At 44.3% G+C, this 19,107-nt stretch overlaps 1 protein-coding gene across 1 annotated transcript; it reads right to left on the bottom strand.

Annotated features, from left to right (window-relative positions):
• Nucleotides 1-667: 667 nt before the first annotated feature.
• Nucleotides 668-6,295, bottom strand: LOC308156802 (uncharacterized protein). The gene is made up of 5 exons (XM_080530240.1): nt 5,925-6,295; nt 5,212-5,274; nt 3,642-3,704; nt 3,348-3,470; nt 668-1,078 (listed from the first exon to the last, which is right to left on the bottom strand). Exons 1-5 carry the CDS (start codon nt 6,166-6,168, stop codon nt 774-776), a joined length of 798 nt encoding a protein of 265 aa, XP_080386366.1. The 5' UTR covers nt 6,169-6,295; the 3' UTR covers nt 668-773.
• Nucleotides 6,296-19,107: the final 12,812 nt, after the last annotated feature.

Here is a 19,107-nt window from a genome sequence, read left to right as displayed (position 1 = left end):
TTGAACAGATGTTTATATATTTAAGTCAAGTTGAACAGATGTATATATATAGAAGTCAAGTTGAACAGATGTGTATATATATAGAAGTCAAGTTGAACAGATGTTTATATATTTAAGTGAAGTTGAACAGATGTATATATAAGTCAAGTTGAACAGATGTATATATATATATATATATATATATATATATATATATATAGAAGTCAAGTTGAACAGATGTATATATAAGTCAAGTTGAACAGATGTTTATATATAGAAGTCAAGTTGAACAGATGTATATATACATCGCCAGGCTTCACAAATCCCCTGCTGTCAGGCTACATAGCTAAGAGGTGGGTTTTGATTGGTCCGTCCGTGTTCATTCAGGGTTTTGATTGGATATTGAATCTACTGGAGACAGAACCTTATAACTCCAACTCGGTTTAATTAAACATTTTAAAAATAACACCACACAGGCATTAATAAACACCTAATGGATCAGATTATGTAAAAAAAAATATATAATTGACCAAAAATGGAGATAGAACCTTAGAATTCTAACGTAGCGACATCACAGGAAGTCACATGTCAATACATCACAGGAAGTCACATGTCAATACATCACAGGAAGTCACATGTCAATACATCACAGGAAGTCACATGTCAATACATCACAGGAAGTCAGTGGTGTTTGTCCTTTCATGGTGTTTAATGAGAAGTTGTCAGAGGAACATTAGAAGCTCTTGGAAACTCTTAACACTTTTCATCTGAATTCATCAGGACAGCTGATCTGTTCACACAGGGAAGAGCAGGAAGCCACTGAAGGTGTTGCGATTATTACTATCATCATAGAGGCTGTAGCTTGACCCTAGACGCATGTCGACCAAGTCTCCCTCCTCCAGCTGGAGAGTCAGACCACTGGATACATACAGAGACCCTGCATTAGTGTTCTGATTTACAATCGTCATCCTCTGGTCATTCTTATTCAACGACACATTAACCCATGTTGAGGCTGACGACACAGAAACATATGAGGCGTCGAAAGAGAAGCCGGTGAATCTGAAGTAGTAGACTCCTCTCACTGGGGCTGTGAACTTTCCTGTATCAGAGGAAAGCAGAGAGAGATCAACACTGTCTGTGTCTCCTAGACACCAGAGCAACATGGCTGTTAGTAATGGTGAACACAGTCCCTGTAGCTGACCCCCCCACTGGTCTTATAGAGACAGGGCTTAAAGTTCTCCGGCACGGAGCAATAAAATAAAATAAAATCACATTCTTTACATCGTAATTTAAAGTCATCTTCAGCAAAGAGACAGTTCCGCCTACCAATGGTATCACATTGCTCAAGCCAACCAACGACTTCTAGCCAATCGGAGGCAGAGTAGTGGGGCGGGCCTTAAGAAGTTTGAATGAGTGTAATGTGAGCTTGGAGAGACGTTCGCTTTTAGCAGCCCGCTATCTCGCTAACTTTAGTAAGAGTCTATTAAAATGGAAGCCCAGTTTCTTAAACCTTGCTCATACAACAACCTTGCCGGGAGCGACGGCTACAGGTACCACTTCATCTTCAATGACCGACCGTGTTTGCGAGCAAAAGTTCCGAGTGTGCGCGTTTATAGCTGAACATGATCTGTCTTTCCCAATGGCTCAGCCACTCGTCGATTTGTGCAAGAAGCTATCAGAAGACAAAAATGCACTGACAAAGCTGTCCGTTTCCAATCAGCACGCCAGCTATTTAAACACACATGGCCTTTGTCCCGGAATTGAAAAAACGGCTGTGTGAAAAGCTTAAAAAAAGCAACGTTTTCAATGAATATCGACGAAGCTACTAATCTTAACATGGACAAAATCCTCAATGTCCTTGTTCGATTTTTTGATGATGATCTGGCCACAGTAACAACACAACACCTAGTCAACAGGAAAGTAAACATCGCCAACTCGTCAGCCCTCATGCATGACTGGTCACTAGTCATCAGTATTCTACTTGATGTAGATCTATTGATCTATTGTTATAGTGATAGTGGCTTAATAAGTGATGCAATCAGTTTGGCCTTAAGTGATTTAATCAGTTTGTTCTTTTAAAGACATCAAAATATATTATTTTATTTTGTATTGAGTATAAAACAGTATTAATGCATTTTAACATTGAGACATATTTTGTATTGACTATAAAATAGTATTAATGCATTTAAACATTGAGACAAGAAGCTGTCTTCTGTACCCGCTCTCCCAATATCTCACACATATAACGTATAGGGTGTTCACACATATAACGTATAGGGTGTTCACACATATAACGTATAGGGTGTTCACACATAGTGTTTAGCTCATCACATAGAGAATTGTATGAGAAAAACAATGGTTCTAACCCCATGGTTCTATCATGTATGGTTCTACCCCCATGGTTCTATCATGTATGGTTCTAACCCCATGGTTCTATCATGTATGGTTCTATCATGTATTGTTCTAACCCCATGGTTCTATCATGTATGGTTCAACAGTTATCAAGGTTTACCTCTTTACATACACATGCCAGTTACTGGAATTAATCTCAACAGACCTAACAAGTGGTCACTGCTATGCAGAAATGGAACGCAAAATTTGAAAATTCAACTCTATCTTTTAAACTATTCATTTTTAATACACAAACCTATATATCATTCTTTTCAGAATTGTAAGACCAATTTTAATAGCAAATAGGAAAATTGATCACGCAATTCATAGTGAGCCTGCTGACGTTACAAGTTAGCCAGACCATTCACACACACAGCGTCTAGCGGGCGAGAGTAGACGGGGCTCCGCTAGGAGTTACAACCGGTGCTTGAGGAGGAGACATTTTATAATCAAAATCCGCAGAATACAAGCCAAACATGTATCTATATGTATTTTTAGATAGAAAACAAGTTGAATTTAATAGAAAACCTAGCCCACAGACGATCAGATTTCAATAAAGATGCGTATCCTTCAAGTGTCTCCTTAAAATCGCCACAGGAAAAAACCCTCTGATGTGAGGAGAAGTGGGGGTAGACTGATATGAAGTCAAGATGCCTTACATACAGGTGACATGTCCATTAAATGGATTACTATTGGTACAATGGCATGAAAGAGAGCTTGTAAATAGTGTAAAACCACCGAAGATCAGGATTAGAACCCTGGCAAAACCCCGTTTACACACGTCCTCTGACCAGGGGCTGGACACCCGATAATGTGGGACTTTATTGTCTCCATCTGCCATAATTGTTGTCGTAATGTTGTCGTACTGTTTCCAACAGGGTAACCTTTGTATATCATTTTAGGATTCACTAGTTTTTAATTAATTAATTAATTAATTCCCTCATCCATATGTGTGTATTGGTGTGTGTCAGCAGTACCTGTGGTTGGGCTGTAGGCCTGGCCGATGTTGGTGATGATGTTTTTGTAGACCACAGTGGTCGTAACAGAGACAGGTCCCATCGAAGCACCTAACCCAGCAGAGAACGCCACCTTCGGTCTCTCTGTGAACACAAGGCAATAACACATGCATATCTCCTTTAAAGCAGCGTACCATCTTACAGGGCCAAACTGTTCATTGTGATGATATTGTTTAAAAAGATATACTACTTTACATTAACCTCATTGCCAAGGGAAACATCACATGATTTTAATAAAGTCAGTGTTCGTCTCACCTGCATTCACTCTCTTCAGCTCCTCCACCTGACCCTCGCTGGCCGTCACTCTGGCTGTCAACGCTGCAAAAGAACAAAATCACTGTTCATGAATTCCACACAGAAATGTGTATGTGAGGGAGACACAAACCGTCTTTAAAACAATACAATTAATGAACCACGTTGTAAAATCCTCTAAAACCATACATGTACGTTATCATCTGGTTAATATGGCTAATATCTGTATCTTAAGCCGCTTTTCCATATGTCGGCCCGGGTCGGGTCAGGTCGGGTCGGGTCGGGTCAGGTCGGGTCACTTTTGATCTGTTCTGGTTTCCATTATACACAAACCGACCCGGACTAGTAGGAGGAGTAGAGGATAGTAGGCGGAGTTACGCGTCACACGCAGCCTGGCAAAAAGCTTCCGGGTGTACACAGCAACAGCAGTGATTTTTTTGGAGAGAAAGAGAAAGAGAGAGAGGAAGCTATGTACACATAATAAAGTCATGTTTTTTGAACCCTTAAAACCACTGCCTTCACTTGTCTGCTTTATGAACTGTAGTATCATCATCGGGAAACAGCGACAAGACGCGAATCTACCGGAATTTGACACAGCCGGTGTTATTCACAGACAAACACGGTGCCGTTTGCGGGTTAATAACTTCGGTTTACCGGGGGTTAGGATAACAATTCAAACGTGTCCGGAAAGAGGAGAAGCCAGGGAATTCAAAAGTTTTTGAATGGAGTCGATCCTCCACTCCTATCACCGTGGACACAGCGCGGAGCGAATTCCCTGTTAAAACCGGCATTTGACTCATGAGTGAATGGTGAAAATGGCTGGACGGCTGCGGGCGAACTCCCGGTTCATCGAGTTTACGGTTAAAGGCATAACTTCTCGGGGTGTCAGCGCGGTGGTTAAGGGCTCAAAATGACCGTAGACAGATGGTGAAGTTAGCAAAGGAGTATTGTGTTTTTTTACCACCTCCACAGCCGGTGTTATTCACGGACAAACACGGTGCATAATAGCGATTTTTGTGTTGTGCTTGTTGTAAATAAAAGTTATATGATTCATTGAAATGACATTAAACTAAGATAATACGATGGTCAGAATAATTTTCCGAATCTTTATTAATAAGCTATTACAGAAAATGTAGTGACATTTTCCTAGTGAATGTGGTATTTTCAAGATGGCGGTTGTGAAGAAATAATATGGGATGGGACATGGGATGACGATTGTCCATTGACCAATCAACGGTGTGCAGCGTCACACGTCACTGCGTGCGTCCCAGGTCCCAGGTCCCTGCTCGGATGTGGTACCTGGGACCTAGGACTGAAGCGACCCGGACCGACGAATGGAAAAGGGGACCGAAGCGGGCTGACCTAGGTCAGCACCAGGTCAGCACCAGGTCTGCAACGTAGTGGAAAAGCACCATTACTTGTATTCTCTGTCTTCAGCAACTCCATCTGACCCTGGCTGACCTCCACTCTGGTCATGAATCACACACACAGGCACACACACACACACACACACACACACACACACACACACACACCTACATTGCACACACACTGCAATACTGTAAGAACATACCTGCATTCTGTCTCTGCAGTTCCGTCACTCTGGCCCCCATGGCTGACAGCTCTGCTGCTTGAGCTGAATTAAAGGAAACATAATTGCAATCATACACTAAGCATGGGAGTGATTCATGTATACACACACACACACAAACACAGACACACACACACAGACACACACACAGACACACACACACAGACACGCACACGCACACAGACAGACACGCACACACACAGACACGCACACGCACACAGACAGAGGGGTGTGTGATGTGTTGTTGTTGTGACATTAAGCACTACTAAGTGGCGGAGTGCTAAACATATCACACACACACATATCACACACACACACACACACATATCACACACATATCACACACACACACACACACACATATCACACACACACACACACACACACACACATATCACACACACACACACACATATCACACACACACACACACACACACATATCACACACACATATCACACACACACACACATCACACACACACACACACACACACACACACATATCACACACACACACACACAGACACATCACACACACACACACACACATATCACACACACACACACAGACACACAGACATACACAAACACACACACACAAACACACACACACAGACACACACAAACACACACACACAGACACACAGACACACACACACACACACATCACACACACACACACACACGCATTACCTGCATTCTCTTTCTTCAGTTGGTCCATCTGACCCTCGCTGGCTGTCACTCTGGTCTCCATATGCCTCAACTCCACTCTCTGTTCGACTACGATGTCTCTCAGTTTCCTTAACTCAGACCAGAGGTCAAGACCGTGACCCAGTTGAGGGTCTTTCTCTGTGACCCCCCCACCCTCTCCCTGAGCCTCTGACCCAGACAGACAGAACAGCACCAGCACCACCAACAGAGCTACAGCACGCCTCATTCTGGAACCACGTCTCTTCAGAATGTCACGGAAATCTAAGTTCACTAACTGGTCCTTGGTGAGACCAACACGGCAGAGAAGTACCGACTCTGTCTTAGAAACGTCCTTTTATTGACAAACTATTGATTCAAACATCTATCAATCATCAACCTTCTATGACCTTGGTCGTGTTATTCAGTAGAAACGTCCTTTTATCGACATGTTTTGACAGTGAGTCAATTGTGGACTTTTTGGATACTGGTATCAGACATTGCAAACATGTGGGATCAGTGACCAAGAGGTCACCAAGTCAAAGGTCAATCTAGGAAAGCAAACGTCTGTCAGGATCAGACCAATGAGACTCAGAGGAGTTGTTGGTACAACACTTAGATGAGGAGGAATGGTCTGCTCTTCTGATACAGCATGGGACATGTTTCTCTCTGAGAGAGAGAGAGAGAGAGAGAGAGAGGGAGAGAGGGAGGGGGAGGGAGATAGAGAGAGAGAGGGAGGGGGAGGGCAGGGAGAGAGAGGGGGGAGGGCAGGGAGAGAGAGAGAGAGGGAGGGGGAGGGCAGGGAGAAAGAGAGAGAGAGAGGGGGGGAGGGCAGGGAGAAAGAGAGAGAGAGAGAGGGAGGGCAGGGAGAGAGAGAGAGAGGGGGAGGGCAGGGAGAAAGAGAGAGAGAGAGAGGGAGGGCAGGGAGAGAGAGAGAGAGAGGGGGAGGGCAGGGAGAAAGAGAGAGAGAGAGAGAGGGAGGGCAGGGAGAGAGAGAGAGAGAGGGGGAGGGCAGGGAGAAAGAGAGAGAGAGGGAGGGCAGGGAGATGAGAGGGAGAGAGAAAGAGAGGGGGAGGGCAGGGAGAAAGAGAGAGGGAGGGGGAGGGCAGGGAGAAAGAGAGAGAGGGAGGGGGAGGGCAGGGAGAAAGAGAGAGAGAGAGGGGGGAGGGCAGGGAGAAAGAGAGAGAGAGAGAGGGAGGGCAGGGAGAGAGAGAGAGAGGGGGAGGGCAGGGAGAAAGAAAGAGAGGGAGGGCAGGGAGAGAGGGAGAGAGAGAGAGAGAGAGAGGGAGGGCAGGGAGAGAGAGAGAGAAAGAGAGAGAGAGGGAGGGGGAGGGCAGGGAGAGAGGGAGAGAAAGAGAGAGAGAGAGAGAGAGAGACATGTTTCTTGTGTGAACTTGACACAGTGGTGTTTTATGACGGGGAGACGCTGGTTATTCACCTGCTACTCAGCAGCACAGCCAAGCTGGGTCCAGGGATTGATCTGCCTGCTGCGTGTGTGTGTGTGTGTGTGTGCGTGTGTGTGTGTGTGTGTGTCACCAGTCAAGCCAGCAGAGAAGGCCACCTGTGTTCTGTCTCGCCACACAGGGGAGTCAACTCAGGTCAGAATCAAATCAAACTTCAGAAGTTCAGTGACATCTAAGTTCACTAACTGGTCCTTGGTGAGACCAACACGGCAGAGAAGTACTGACTCTGTCTTAGGAACGTCCTTTTATTGACAAACTATTGTCAATTATTGAAAAATCGATCAATCATCAACCACCGAAACAACCGAGAGCTGAAGCTGCAGCGGCCAAGGACAAGGCCAAGCGTGATTGGCTGCCCTTTGACCCCCCTTGAGGCCCTGTTTAAAAGTAGGGCTCTGGGGAGGGCCAGGGAGATCATGGCTGACCTCTGACCCCGCACACCCAGGACACGGTCTCTTCGCCCCGCTCCCCTCAGGCAGGAGGGTGCGGTCTCTAAAGACTGTGAAGGCCCGACACAGACCTTTTTCCCCACAGCCATCCGGCTCCTAAATGCTGCTGCTGTAACCTGAAAACACCTGTAACCTGAAAACACCTGTAACCTGAAAACACCTGTAACCTGAAAACACCTGTAACCTGAAAACACCTGTAGCCTGAAAACACCTGTAGGAGGTGTGTGACGCAGTCATGTCATCACGGACCAGAATGTCAAAGGAAAGTTTCCCACATCTTCAACCATGAAGAATCCAGGCTGTTTAGAGAGCAAAGGGAAGCCCTCCCCAGTCCCCAGTATTAGCTTTGTGTTTCTAAAGTGCTCAGTGAGTGTATATATATAGAATAGACTTTATTGTTGTTGTACAGTTGCCTATACAATGACATTGTAGTGGTTCTTCTGAAGGTGCAAAAAACAGAAAACATATTCACATATTCACAAACATATACACATATAACATATCACAAATATTACACACTAGACAATTAAAAAGCGAAAATGCTATAAAACAAGCTAAGAGACAATGAGGTCCGTGGTGTCAAGTGCAAATAAAGACAACAATCTTAAGAAAATAAAAACAACTATAAAAGCAAGCTAAAAGACATGAGGTCAGTGGCGTTATAATACTATAATAATACTGTAAAAAGATATAAATGTATAAATAGGCACTTAGAATAGAGTTATTGCACATTTCTTTTAGGGTTAGGATTTGGTGCTAGGGTGCTACGGTTAGGGTTAGGGGTAGGGTTAGGGTTAGACATGCCAGCATGTACCAAGTCGACGTAGCACCTAACCCTAACCCTAGTTTTCCCACATGTACCGTATTCCCACATGTACCGTAACATATACTGTACATTTATATATGTATTATATAAGTATAAGAGACATCCAGTCACCTTGATGCGGTCCACGGCCTCCTGGGCCTGCGTCATGCGGGCGTTGGTGGAGAGGTTCTTGTCGGAGCGCAGCTGCGTGGCGCCCAGGTACTTGGCCCCGAATATCACCCCGTCCAACAGGTCCTCTGGGTCACACGGGCCCGGCACTGCAGACACGCACACACACGCACACGCACACACGCACGCGCACGCACACGCACACGCACACACACACACACACACACACACACACACACACACTGAAAAATATAGACAGACTTGACTGGTGGATAGTTCAAATCACTGTGGGTAGTCCGGTTAGAACTATGATGTCCTTATATGCATGGAGATAATAACCAGACCAGGTTACTATTAAAGGCTTTAATGAAAACCGTGAACTTGTGGTTCTGTAAAGGTAAACAGAATACAACTGTAAGAACAGTATACAGATAATACTGAACATATATCTATACACATATACACATGCCACCTGCTATATCTACCCTATAACACATATATATATATATATACACATATATATACATACACACAGATACATATCAAATATACACCTAGCGTGCGTACAGCATATAGACAGTAGTGCGCATGCGCCGATCCTAACATCACGCAATCTTACCAATCCGACAAACATTCGACATCTAATACACATCCATATACCCTTAATTACCATAACACAATTCTAATTATCTTATCTATAATATTTACTCTACTCACTTTATCATGGACGCACAACTCACAATTCGTAACAATCTTAACTGAACAATCTTAACTGAACTAACTTTCTCCGTCGTAATTCTCCCTCAACCTGCCAGTACTCCTCTCTCGCTCGTCATTCCTAGAGCCCGCCTCTGCTGGCCAGTGATTGGCCGCTTTGACCACTCAGTCCTCCAAAGCCTTTTTAACACACACATCAGCATTACACAACTACTTACCTGTCGAAAATACTATAGAGTCATTTTTCTCATCTTCTTCATTTACATTTACATTTTTGGCATTTAGCAGACGCCTTATTCCAAAGCGACTTACAATCAATACATTTGAATACTAAGCATGTGAATCAGCAGTCCACCATTCGTTGCAGGAAGAGTACTCTAGCTCGGGCCCGGGGCCACTGATAGAAGGAAAAACCTTCTCCCTATTATCGCCTTCTACTAAAACCTTTTTTTCTTTTTTTTTTTTTACTGGAGAAACTGAGAAACAGTACAAGGGGGGCAATAGAAGTTCTTAGGGACACAGTAGAGGGGAAAGCGTGTGTCTTTAGGAGACGTAGTGGTGAGGGTCAGAAGATGTCTCAGGAGGAGCAGTTAAGATGTAACCTGAAGAGATGGGTCTTCAGTCTACGACGGAAGATGGGTAGTGACTCTGCCGTTCTGACAGCCGTGGGGAGCTCATTCCACCAGCGGGGAGCCAGTGTTGTGAAGAGACGTGATCGGGCAGCCCGACTGCTGTGTAGAGGAGGTGGGGCCAGTCGGCCAGCCGAGGTGGAGGAGCGGAGTGAGCGGGCAGGGGTTTGGGGGGTTACCATTTCCTTCAGGTAGGCAGGGGCTGTCCCTTTAGCTGCCTGGTATGCAAGCACCAGGGTCTTGAATCTGATGCGAGCTGCTATCGGGAGCCAGTGCAGGGTGCGAAGGAGAGGGGTGACATGCGAGCAAAGACATATTACTGAACGGGCCTACCGGGCCCAGGCCCAGGGGCCCCAGAGATCAGGGGGCCCTTTGCATTTCTTGTCGCAGGGATGCCGGTAGAAAATGTCCTACTGTAACTGGGACAAATGAGATTCCTTATATGAACGTAAAAAAACTATTTTGAATATACTTTTGAATATACTATTTTGAACAATTTTATAGGGGCCCACGTCTTGCAAAAAAAAGAGAAGCTTGTGTGGGCTACATAGTTTCTATAGCCTACTCAGATTCTAATGCGAATACAGGCTACATTCTCATTAGATTAATGAGTAGGCTATAGAAACTAGACACTAGAGGGCGCCATTAAAGTTTGTGTACTGGGGACAGGTCACGAGGTCACACTGGTGCAGGTCTTTTACAGATCTTTTATTAAGGCTGAAGATGATAAAAGCCCACAAGGACTACTCCGCGTAATTATCGATTGTGGCCTAAAATCTATGTTTCCAAATGTCTATGTTGCTAATGAGGTCGGGGACCACAACTGAAGATGTGTCGTACTGGTGGCACCACGTGATCATTGCCAAATTCCACTCCACCCAAGAGGACATCTCCAACTCCACTCAATTGTTGTGCTGAATATTTAGGGATTTAACAACCAGTCCTATTAAGAATCCTGACTCTGCCTGTAACCAATTCCGAAGGGGAGCGGTCATTCTCTGTGCTGTCCAGGATTAAAAATGAATTGCGGACTAAAATGACGCAACACCGTCTCAAGGCTCTTTCTCTCATGGCAATTGAGAGCGAACTGACCAAATCACTGGACTTTAATGATATCGTGGATGATTTTGCACGAAGCAGAGCCAGGAAAAAATGCATTGCATAAGGTAAGACTATTTTATGATTAATTTAGTCTTATAAAGCCATCCTGTGGTTGCTATATATGACACCATAGTGTTGCCAATTGTTTTTGGTTGAAAGCGGTGTATTTTGTTACTGTACATGTACTGTTGTTGGCTTCAATTGAGTGTGGCATGCCTGTGTTGTAAATCCTGTGTCGTTGAAATACAGGTGAATTTTTTCTAGTTATTGTGCTGTTGGCTTTGAGTGTTCCTCCGCTGTAAAACCTGTTGAGATGCAGGTGAACGTAGGCTATGTCGTATATGCTGTTGGCATTGTGTTTACTTGCGCTCTAAAAATAAATTGTGTTTGCGCTGGGGAGGGGGGGGGGCCTTTCTACACGTCCAGGCCCAGGGGCCCATTTTTTCATGATCCGTCTATGCATGCGAGTATTTGGGGAGGTTGAATACCAGCCGGGCAGCAGCATTCTGGATGAGCTGCAGAGGTCTAATGGCTGAAGCGGGGAGCCCAGCCAGGAATACATTGCAGTAATCCAGGCGGGAGATGACCAGTGCCTGGGTCAAGAGTTGCACTGCCTCTCTGGTAAGGAATGGATTCATTCAGCGAGACAGCCATTAGACCTCTGCAGCTCATCCAGAATGCTGCTGCCCGGCTGGTATTCAACCTCCCCAAATACTCGCATGTCACCCCTCTCCTTCGCACCCTGCACTGGCACAAGTTTTAGTAGAAGGCGATAATAGGGAGAAGGTTTTTCCTTCTATCAGTGGCCCCGGGCCCGAGCTAGAGTACTCTTCCTGCAACGAATGGTGGACTGCTGATTCACATGCTTAGTATTCAAATGTATTGATTGTAAGTCGCTTTGGAATAAGGCGTCTGCTAAATGCCAAAAATGTAAATGTAAATGAATGGTCGTATCCTTCTGATGTTGTAGAGGAAGAAAATGCAGGAGCGAGCCGTTGCTGCAATGTTCTCCGCACAGGATAGTCGGTTATCCAGGATCACTCCAAGGTTCTTGGCTGTCAGGGAGGGGGTTACAGTAGAGTTCTCCACTGTGATGGAGAAGTCTTGGAGAGGGCAGGCTTTCCCGGGGATGAAGAGGAGCTCGGTCTTGTTAAGATTGAGCTTGAGATGGTGGTCAGCCATCCAAGTTGAAATGTCAGCGAGACATGCAGAGATACGGGTTGCCACGTGTACATCAGACGGGGGGAAGGACAGGAAGAGTTGAGTGTCGTCTGCGTAGCTGTGGTAGGAGAGCCCATGTGAAGAGATTACCGAGCCATTGGTGTGTGGACAGACCAACTGAAGCAAGCTATTAAGACAGCAGGTGTAGAGTGAGAGGAGGAAAGAGTGAGTGTGTCTCTCTGTCTGTCTGTCTGTCTGTCTGTGAGAGGAGGAAAGAGTGAGTGAATGAATGAATGAATGAGTTAGAGTGAGTGAGTGAGTCTCTCTGGATACTTTTCCTTGTATGATATAGGTATGATATATATGCATATGCCTGTCTGATAGAAATATAACTATCTTTTTTTTTTAAATTCTTTTTTCCTCATGATAGTTTTGGCAGATCAGTACATCCATATGTCCAGTAGATGGCGGCAGATACACTCCTATTACCACCCAGATCAACACGTCTACACTGTTCAACAACCTGGGCCATATTCCACTAAAGGTGGCTTAATATAGCGGCGCTCAGGGAATAAATAAATAAAATGCGGCGCTCAGGGAACTCGAGATTGGTATTCAAGCCTCAGGTGATTCCTCGAATGAGGATCAGCCTTGTGTCATCAGTGTTCACAGAAGACAGGCTTACAAATCTTCGATATGGGCGCGTGCACGCAGACATAAAAAGCCCTGAAGTGTCGATCTGTCGAAATGAAGATACTCCACTCTGCAGGGGTACTACATTTGCGCAGCATTCCGAATTATTGATTTTTATGAAGACGGAAAAATAAGATGTAAAATAGTGCAATACTGCCGCAATTAACAAGGCGAGGGAAATGGTTTGGCAAGAAATTGCTGACCGATTAAATGCGTAGGTCATACTAGCCCCAGTTATTGTTATATGTTAATATTTTAATAAATGAATATTACTACTGTGGTGATATCCGCAGCAGGCTACAAACCGTCATATCGCCACAATGGCCTAGTGGTATTGACTGCTGCCATAGGATTTATTCGTCATTTTATATCAGTGGTTCGAATCCCTCTTCAGAGGCACTTTTTACTGCATTTCGTTGTCTGAATCTAATCTAAAATCTCATCTAAAAAAGTATTGTAGGCTATAAAATTATGGTGCAGGCTAATTTACAAGAACTGACACGATTACAATGGTGTTTGAAACCTTTGCATGAAATCTTCGGTTAAATGTAAAAAAAAAAGAAAAAAGAATGACTTAGTCAAGTCTCGAACTCCCAACCTTTGGAACTCGAGTCCGCAGTCTTACCACTACGCCAGCCAGACCGCTGTGATGACGGTAATGCAAGTTGAGACAATTACTTCTTTTTTTTACACTCTTTTCTTTATTGATCTATCGATTTATCTATCACACTTTCAAAATATCAAGTTATCTATCACACAATCAAACTATCTATCGATCGATCACACTTTCAAAATATCAAGTTATCTATCACACAATCAAACTATCTATCGATCGATCACACTTTCAAAATATCAAGTTATCTATCACACAATCAAACTATCTATCGATCGATCACACTTTCAAAATATCAAATTATCTATCACACAATCAAACTATCTATCGATCGATCACACTTTCAAAATATCAAATTATCTATCTATCACACAGTCAAACTATCTAATCAAACTATCTAATCTATCTATCTCGTGTGAAGTGGGAACTAATATTTCCTAGAAGACACATGAGGAACTTTCGTTCAGGGTTTAGTTTCCGCCTGTGAGCCTTTTTTGACGCACGGATGACTATAGCCTGTGTTTTAGCCTGGTCGGGACCAGGCTAATTATATCTGACTCAGAAGGAGCTCAAACAAGCAGCGAATTATTTGAGCCACATTGATGGCACCGAACGCAAGCTAACATTTTCGAGGCTTAGAACTTTATCGAGGCTTAGAACTTTATCGAGCTTTGTGGAATAGGGCCCTGTTGGCATTAAACAACCATGCAAACTAAAAGGAAGAACACTGCCACATTTCTCAATGGGAGGATTTCTTTAATGTTCATTGATGATACATACAGATCATTCAGGTTCATTTTTAATCTGACATATCCAGTAGCTGTTCTACTGGGCTTCAACAGACCAGAAACACTGGACCAACATAGTTCTGTACAACTGAACAGAACAACTGGTCAACTTTGATGACGATGAGGAGAGTACTTCATATTAGAGAGGGAATAGATCAATAGGTCATAATCAATAAGAATACACGTAGGACACCAGCAGGAGAACATGTTATCATGCAGCATTTCTATTGGTAGTGAAAGAAACTGTTCTACAATAACATCAAATACGTACATAATGATAAAGGTAGAACACGATGACTCTGCAAAATCAAACACAGAGAATATCCCACATCATAGATTAGTGACATCATCAATAATCTCACATTGTCGACTTTACAGAGAGAGTCAATCCTCTGAGATTCATAGAAGAGGGAAATCATTAAACCCCTAAATACTACAAATAATAACAATAATAATAGTAACAATAATAACAACAACAATAATAATAATAATAATAATAATAATAACAATAATAACAACAATAATAACAATAATAACAATAATAATAACATTAATAATAACAATAACAATAATAATAATAACAATAATAATAATAATAATAATAATAATTATTATTATTATTATTATTATTAAACCCCTAAAGACCAGATCACAGAGAAAGATATTTCTTCAGGTTAGTAGGTTGTGATAAAGCATCACTCTTATAGGACCTCTACTCCAGCTCACACAGCTCAGCAGCACTGTCACCATGGTTACCATACAACCCAAACCCAGGATAGAGGGTCTGAGTGAAGGTGGTCTGGACTCTGTGGAGGAGGGTCATGGTGTCAGAGGAGACGCTGTAGAAGGACAGAGCACCTGCTGCCCTGTGATCCAGGTACACTCCTACTCTGGAGGACCGAGGGCCTGATACTGCAGTATGAACATGATTGTGATAGAAACTGTAACCATCATCACTAGAGCAGTCTAACATCCAGGACTTATTGTAGTTATTGTATCCTAATATACAGTCATTACCCACCCTGCTCTGCTGATGTCTTTATATGAGACTGCTGTATAAACCCTCCCACTCCACTCCTCTCAACCTCCCAGTAACAGCGTTACTATAGTTAATGCATTATGCTCACATAGTTATACTATAGTTAATGCATTATGCTCACATAGTTATACTATAGTTAATGCATTATGCTCACATAGTTATACTATAGTTAATGCATTATGCACACATAGTTATACTATAGTTAATGCATTATGCTCACATAGTTATACTATAGTTAATGCATTATGCACATAGTTATACTATAGTTAATGCATTATGCTCACATAGTTATACTATAGTTAATGCATTATGCTCACATAGTTATACTATAGTTAATGCATTATGCTCACATAGTTATACTATAGTTAATGCATTATGCACACATAGTTATACTATAGTTAATGCATTATGCTCACATAGTTATACTATAGTTAATGCATTATGCACACATAGTTATACTATAGTTAATGCATTATGCTCACATAGTTATACTATAATTAATGCATTATGCTCACATAGTTATACTATAGTTAATGCATTATGCTCACATAGTTATACTATAGTTAATGCATTATGCACACATAGTTATACTATAGTTAATGCATTATGCACACATAGTTATACTATAGTTAATGCATTATGCACATAGTTATACTATAGTTAATGCATTATGCTCACATAGTTATACTATAGTTAATGCATTATGCACACATAGTTATACTATAGTTAATGCATTATGCACACATAGTTATACTATAGTTAATGCATTATGCACACATAGTTATACTATAGTTAATGCATTATGCACACATAGTTATACTATAGTTAATGCATTATGCACACATAGTTATACTATAGTTAATGCATTATGCACACATAGTTATACTATAGGTAATGCATTATGCACACATAGTTATACTATAGGTAATGCATTATGCACACATAGTTATACTATAGTTAATGCATTATTAACTATAGGCTAGAGGCTCAGAGTGGCTTCTACGCTGGTGTTTCTTAGTGTTTTTAAGTACATTTGTATGTACACTTTTATTTTAGTACTTATAGGGAACAGTTGTGTAAATAGTACCTACAGCAGGCTCGACTTATTAGAAGTTGGCACGCAAAACAACAAGACAGTTACAGCGGAGTTCCTGAAGCAAAACAGGATATATCACGAGATCGCCCGTGTACCGGGAGAATCCTGGTACTCAGTCCCCTCCCTGAGGCGAAAACGCCGGCGGCGAGACCGTAAGCAACGACAGGGCCGCCGGGGAGGCCTGCTAGCTAGGCTAAGACGGAGCCCTGACAAACCTGCTTTGCCGAGTATTTTCCTTTCCAACGTCAGGTCCCTGACGAACAAGATGGATGAACTGAGACTACAAGTTGCTAAAAATAACATCGTGGGAGATAGCTGTGTGATTATTCTGACCGAAACCTGGCTAAATGAGACCATCGTGGACTCCGCAGTTAGCTTGGAGGGACGGACACTACACCGGGCGGACCGCACGCAGCTCAGCGGCAAGTCAAGAGGGGGTGGGATCATAATATCGACGAAGGATAGCTGGTGCTTAAACACGAAAACTGTAAGTAGCCACTGCTCCCCAGACCTGGAATACTTGACTGTTAAATGCCGACCCACATACCTCCCGAGGGAGTTTAACGCGGTGTTCATAACATGTGTGTACATAGCGCCTAGCGCGGACGGTAGCCTAGCATTGGCGCGGCTATATGACGTCATCAGTGGTCAACAAAGCACTGATCCACAGGCTATTCACATCATAGCAGGAGATTTCAATCATGTCGACCTGAAGGCAGTACTACCCAAGTTCTATCAGCATGTTAAATGTGCAACAAGAGGAGAAAAAACACTGGACAAGGTATACACCAACATCAAACGTGCTTACAAGGCTAGTCCGCTAGCTCATCTAGGCATGTCTGACCATGTGTCAATCCTCCTGATCCCAGCATACACTACCATGGGGAAAAGTGCTCCCATCACCACTAAGACTGTCAGGACCTGGCCAGAAGGGTCCGCTCCACTGCAGATCTGCCTAAATGACACCCCATGGCAGGAATATGAGCATGAGGACCTGGAACAGTACACGTCGTCGGTTCTGAACCACATAGTGAACTGCACCAACTCAGTCACCGTGGACAAACGGGTCCGGGTCTACCCCAACACGAAGCCATGGATGACTGGGAAGGTCCAAAAACTGATCAACGAGAGGGACAACGCCTTCTTCGCAGGGAAGAGCACACCGCTGTACAGCACCACAAGGGATAACCTAAAGCGCGGAATCAAAGCGGCCAAGGCAGACCACAGAGAGAAGATTGAGGAATGCTTCCTGAGCAACGACTCCAGGCGGATGTGGCAGGGGGTTCAGCACATGACAAACTTCAGAGCCAACAGGCTCACAGCCGCAGAGGACGACCCCCTGCTGGCGGGAAAGCTGAACACCTTCTACGCCCGGTTCGACGAGGGGCGAACGGAGGTAACCACAACACAAACACCACTCTCTCCAGCTCTCAGCAGCCTCACCCTCACAGAGCATGAAGTGAGACGCGTGCTGAAGGCGGTGGACCCCAGGAAAGCCTCGGGCCGGATGGCGTCCTGGGACGGGTGCTGAGGGACTGCGCCGACCAGCTGGCCGGGGTTTTCACCAACATCTTCAACCAGTCCCTGTCCCAGGCCACCATCCCACCCTGCCTGAAAACCTCAACTATCATCCCAGTCCCGAAGAAAAGCACGGTGAGCTGCCTAAACGACTACCGCCCGGTGGCACTCACACCAATCATCATGAAGTGCTTCGAGAAACTAGTCCGGGCCCACATACTCACACGCCTCCCGCCCAACCTGGATCCATACCAGTTCGCCTACAGAGCCCACAGGTCCACAGAGGACGCCATCGCGACGACTCTCCACGCCACTCTATCCCACCTGGAGAGGGGAAACAGCTACGCGAGACTGCTCTTTGTGGACTTCAGCTCCGCCTTCAACACCATCCTTCCAGACAGGCTAGTGACCAAACTACTAGACCTGGGTCTATCACACTCTATATGTGCATGGATCAAGGACTTCCTGACCGACCGCCCCCAGAGGGTGCGGGTGGGCCCCGACACCTCCACAGCCCTCAGACTCAGCACTGGGTCCCCCCAGGGCTGCGTGCTAAGCCCCATCCTCTACAACCTCTACACCTATGACTTCACCCCCGTCCACCCAAGCAACTCCATCGTAAAGTTTGCAGACGACACCACCGTGGTGGGATGCATCTCGGGGGGGGGACGAGGCGGCGTACAGGGATGAGGTAGAGCAACTGAGCAAGCTGTGCAAGGTTAACAACCTGCTGCTGAACAAGTCAAAGACCCAGGAAATCATCATAGACTTCAGGAGGAAAAAGTCCGAGATCCAGCCCCTGCTCATCGACGGAGAGAGCGTGGAGAGAGTCTCAACCCTCCGATTCCTGGGGATGCACATGCGGGATGACCTGACCTGGAAGGACAACACAAAAGCCACCATCAAGAAGGCACAACAGCGGCTATACATCCTGAGAGTCCTCAGGAAGGAACACAGCAAGCAGGAGATACTGGTGACCTTCTACCGC

The sequence above is a fragment of the Nansenia antarctica genome (assembly GCF_963989245.1).
Source record: "Nansenia antarctica genome assembly, chromosome: 4".
Lineage (NCBI taxonomy): Eukaryota > Metazoa > Chordata > Actinopteri > Argentiniformes > Microstomatidae > Nansenia > Nansenia antarctica.
Note: the sequence above shows the minus strand (reverse complement) of the source record. Positions and strands in the feature narration are given on the sequence as shown.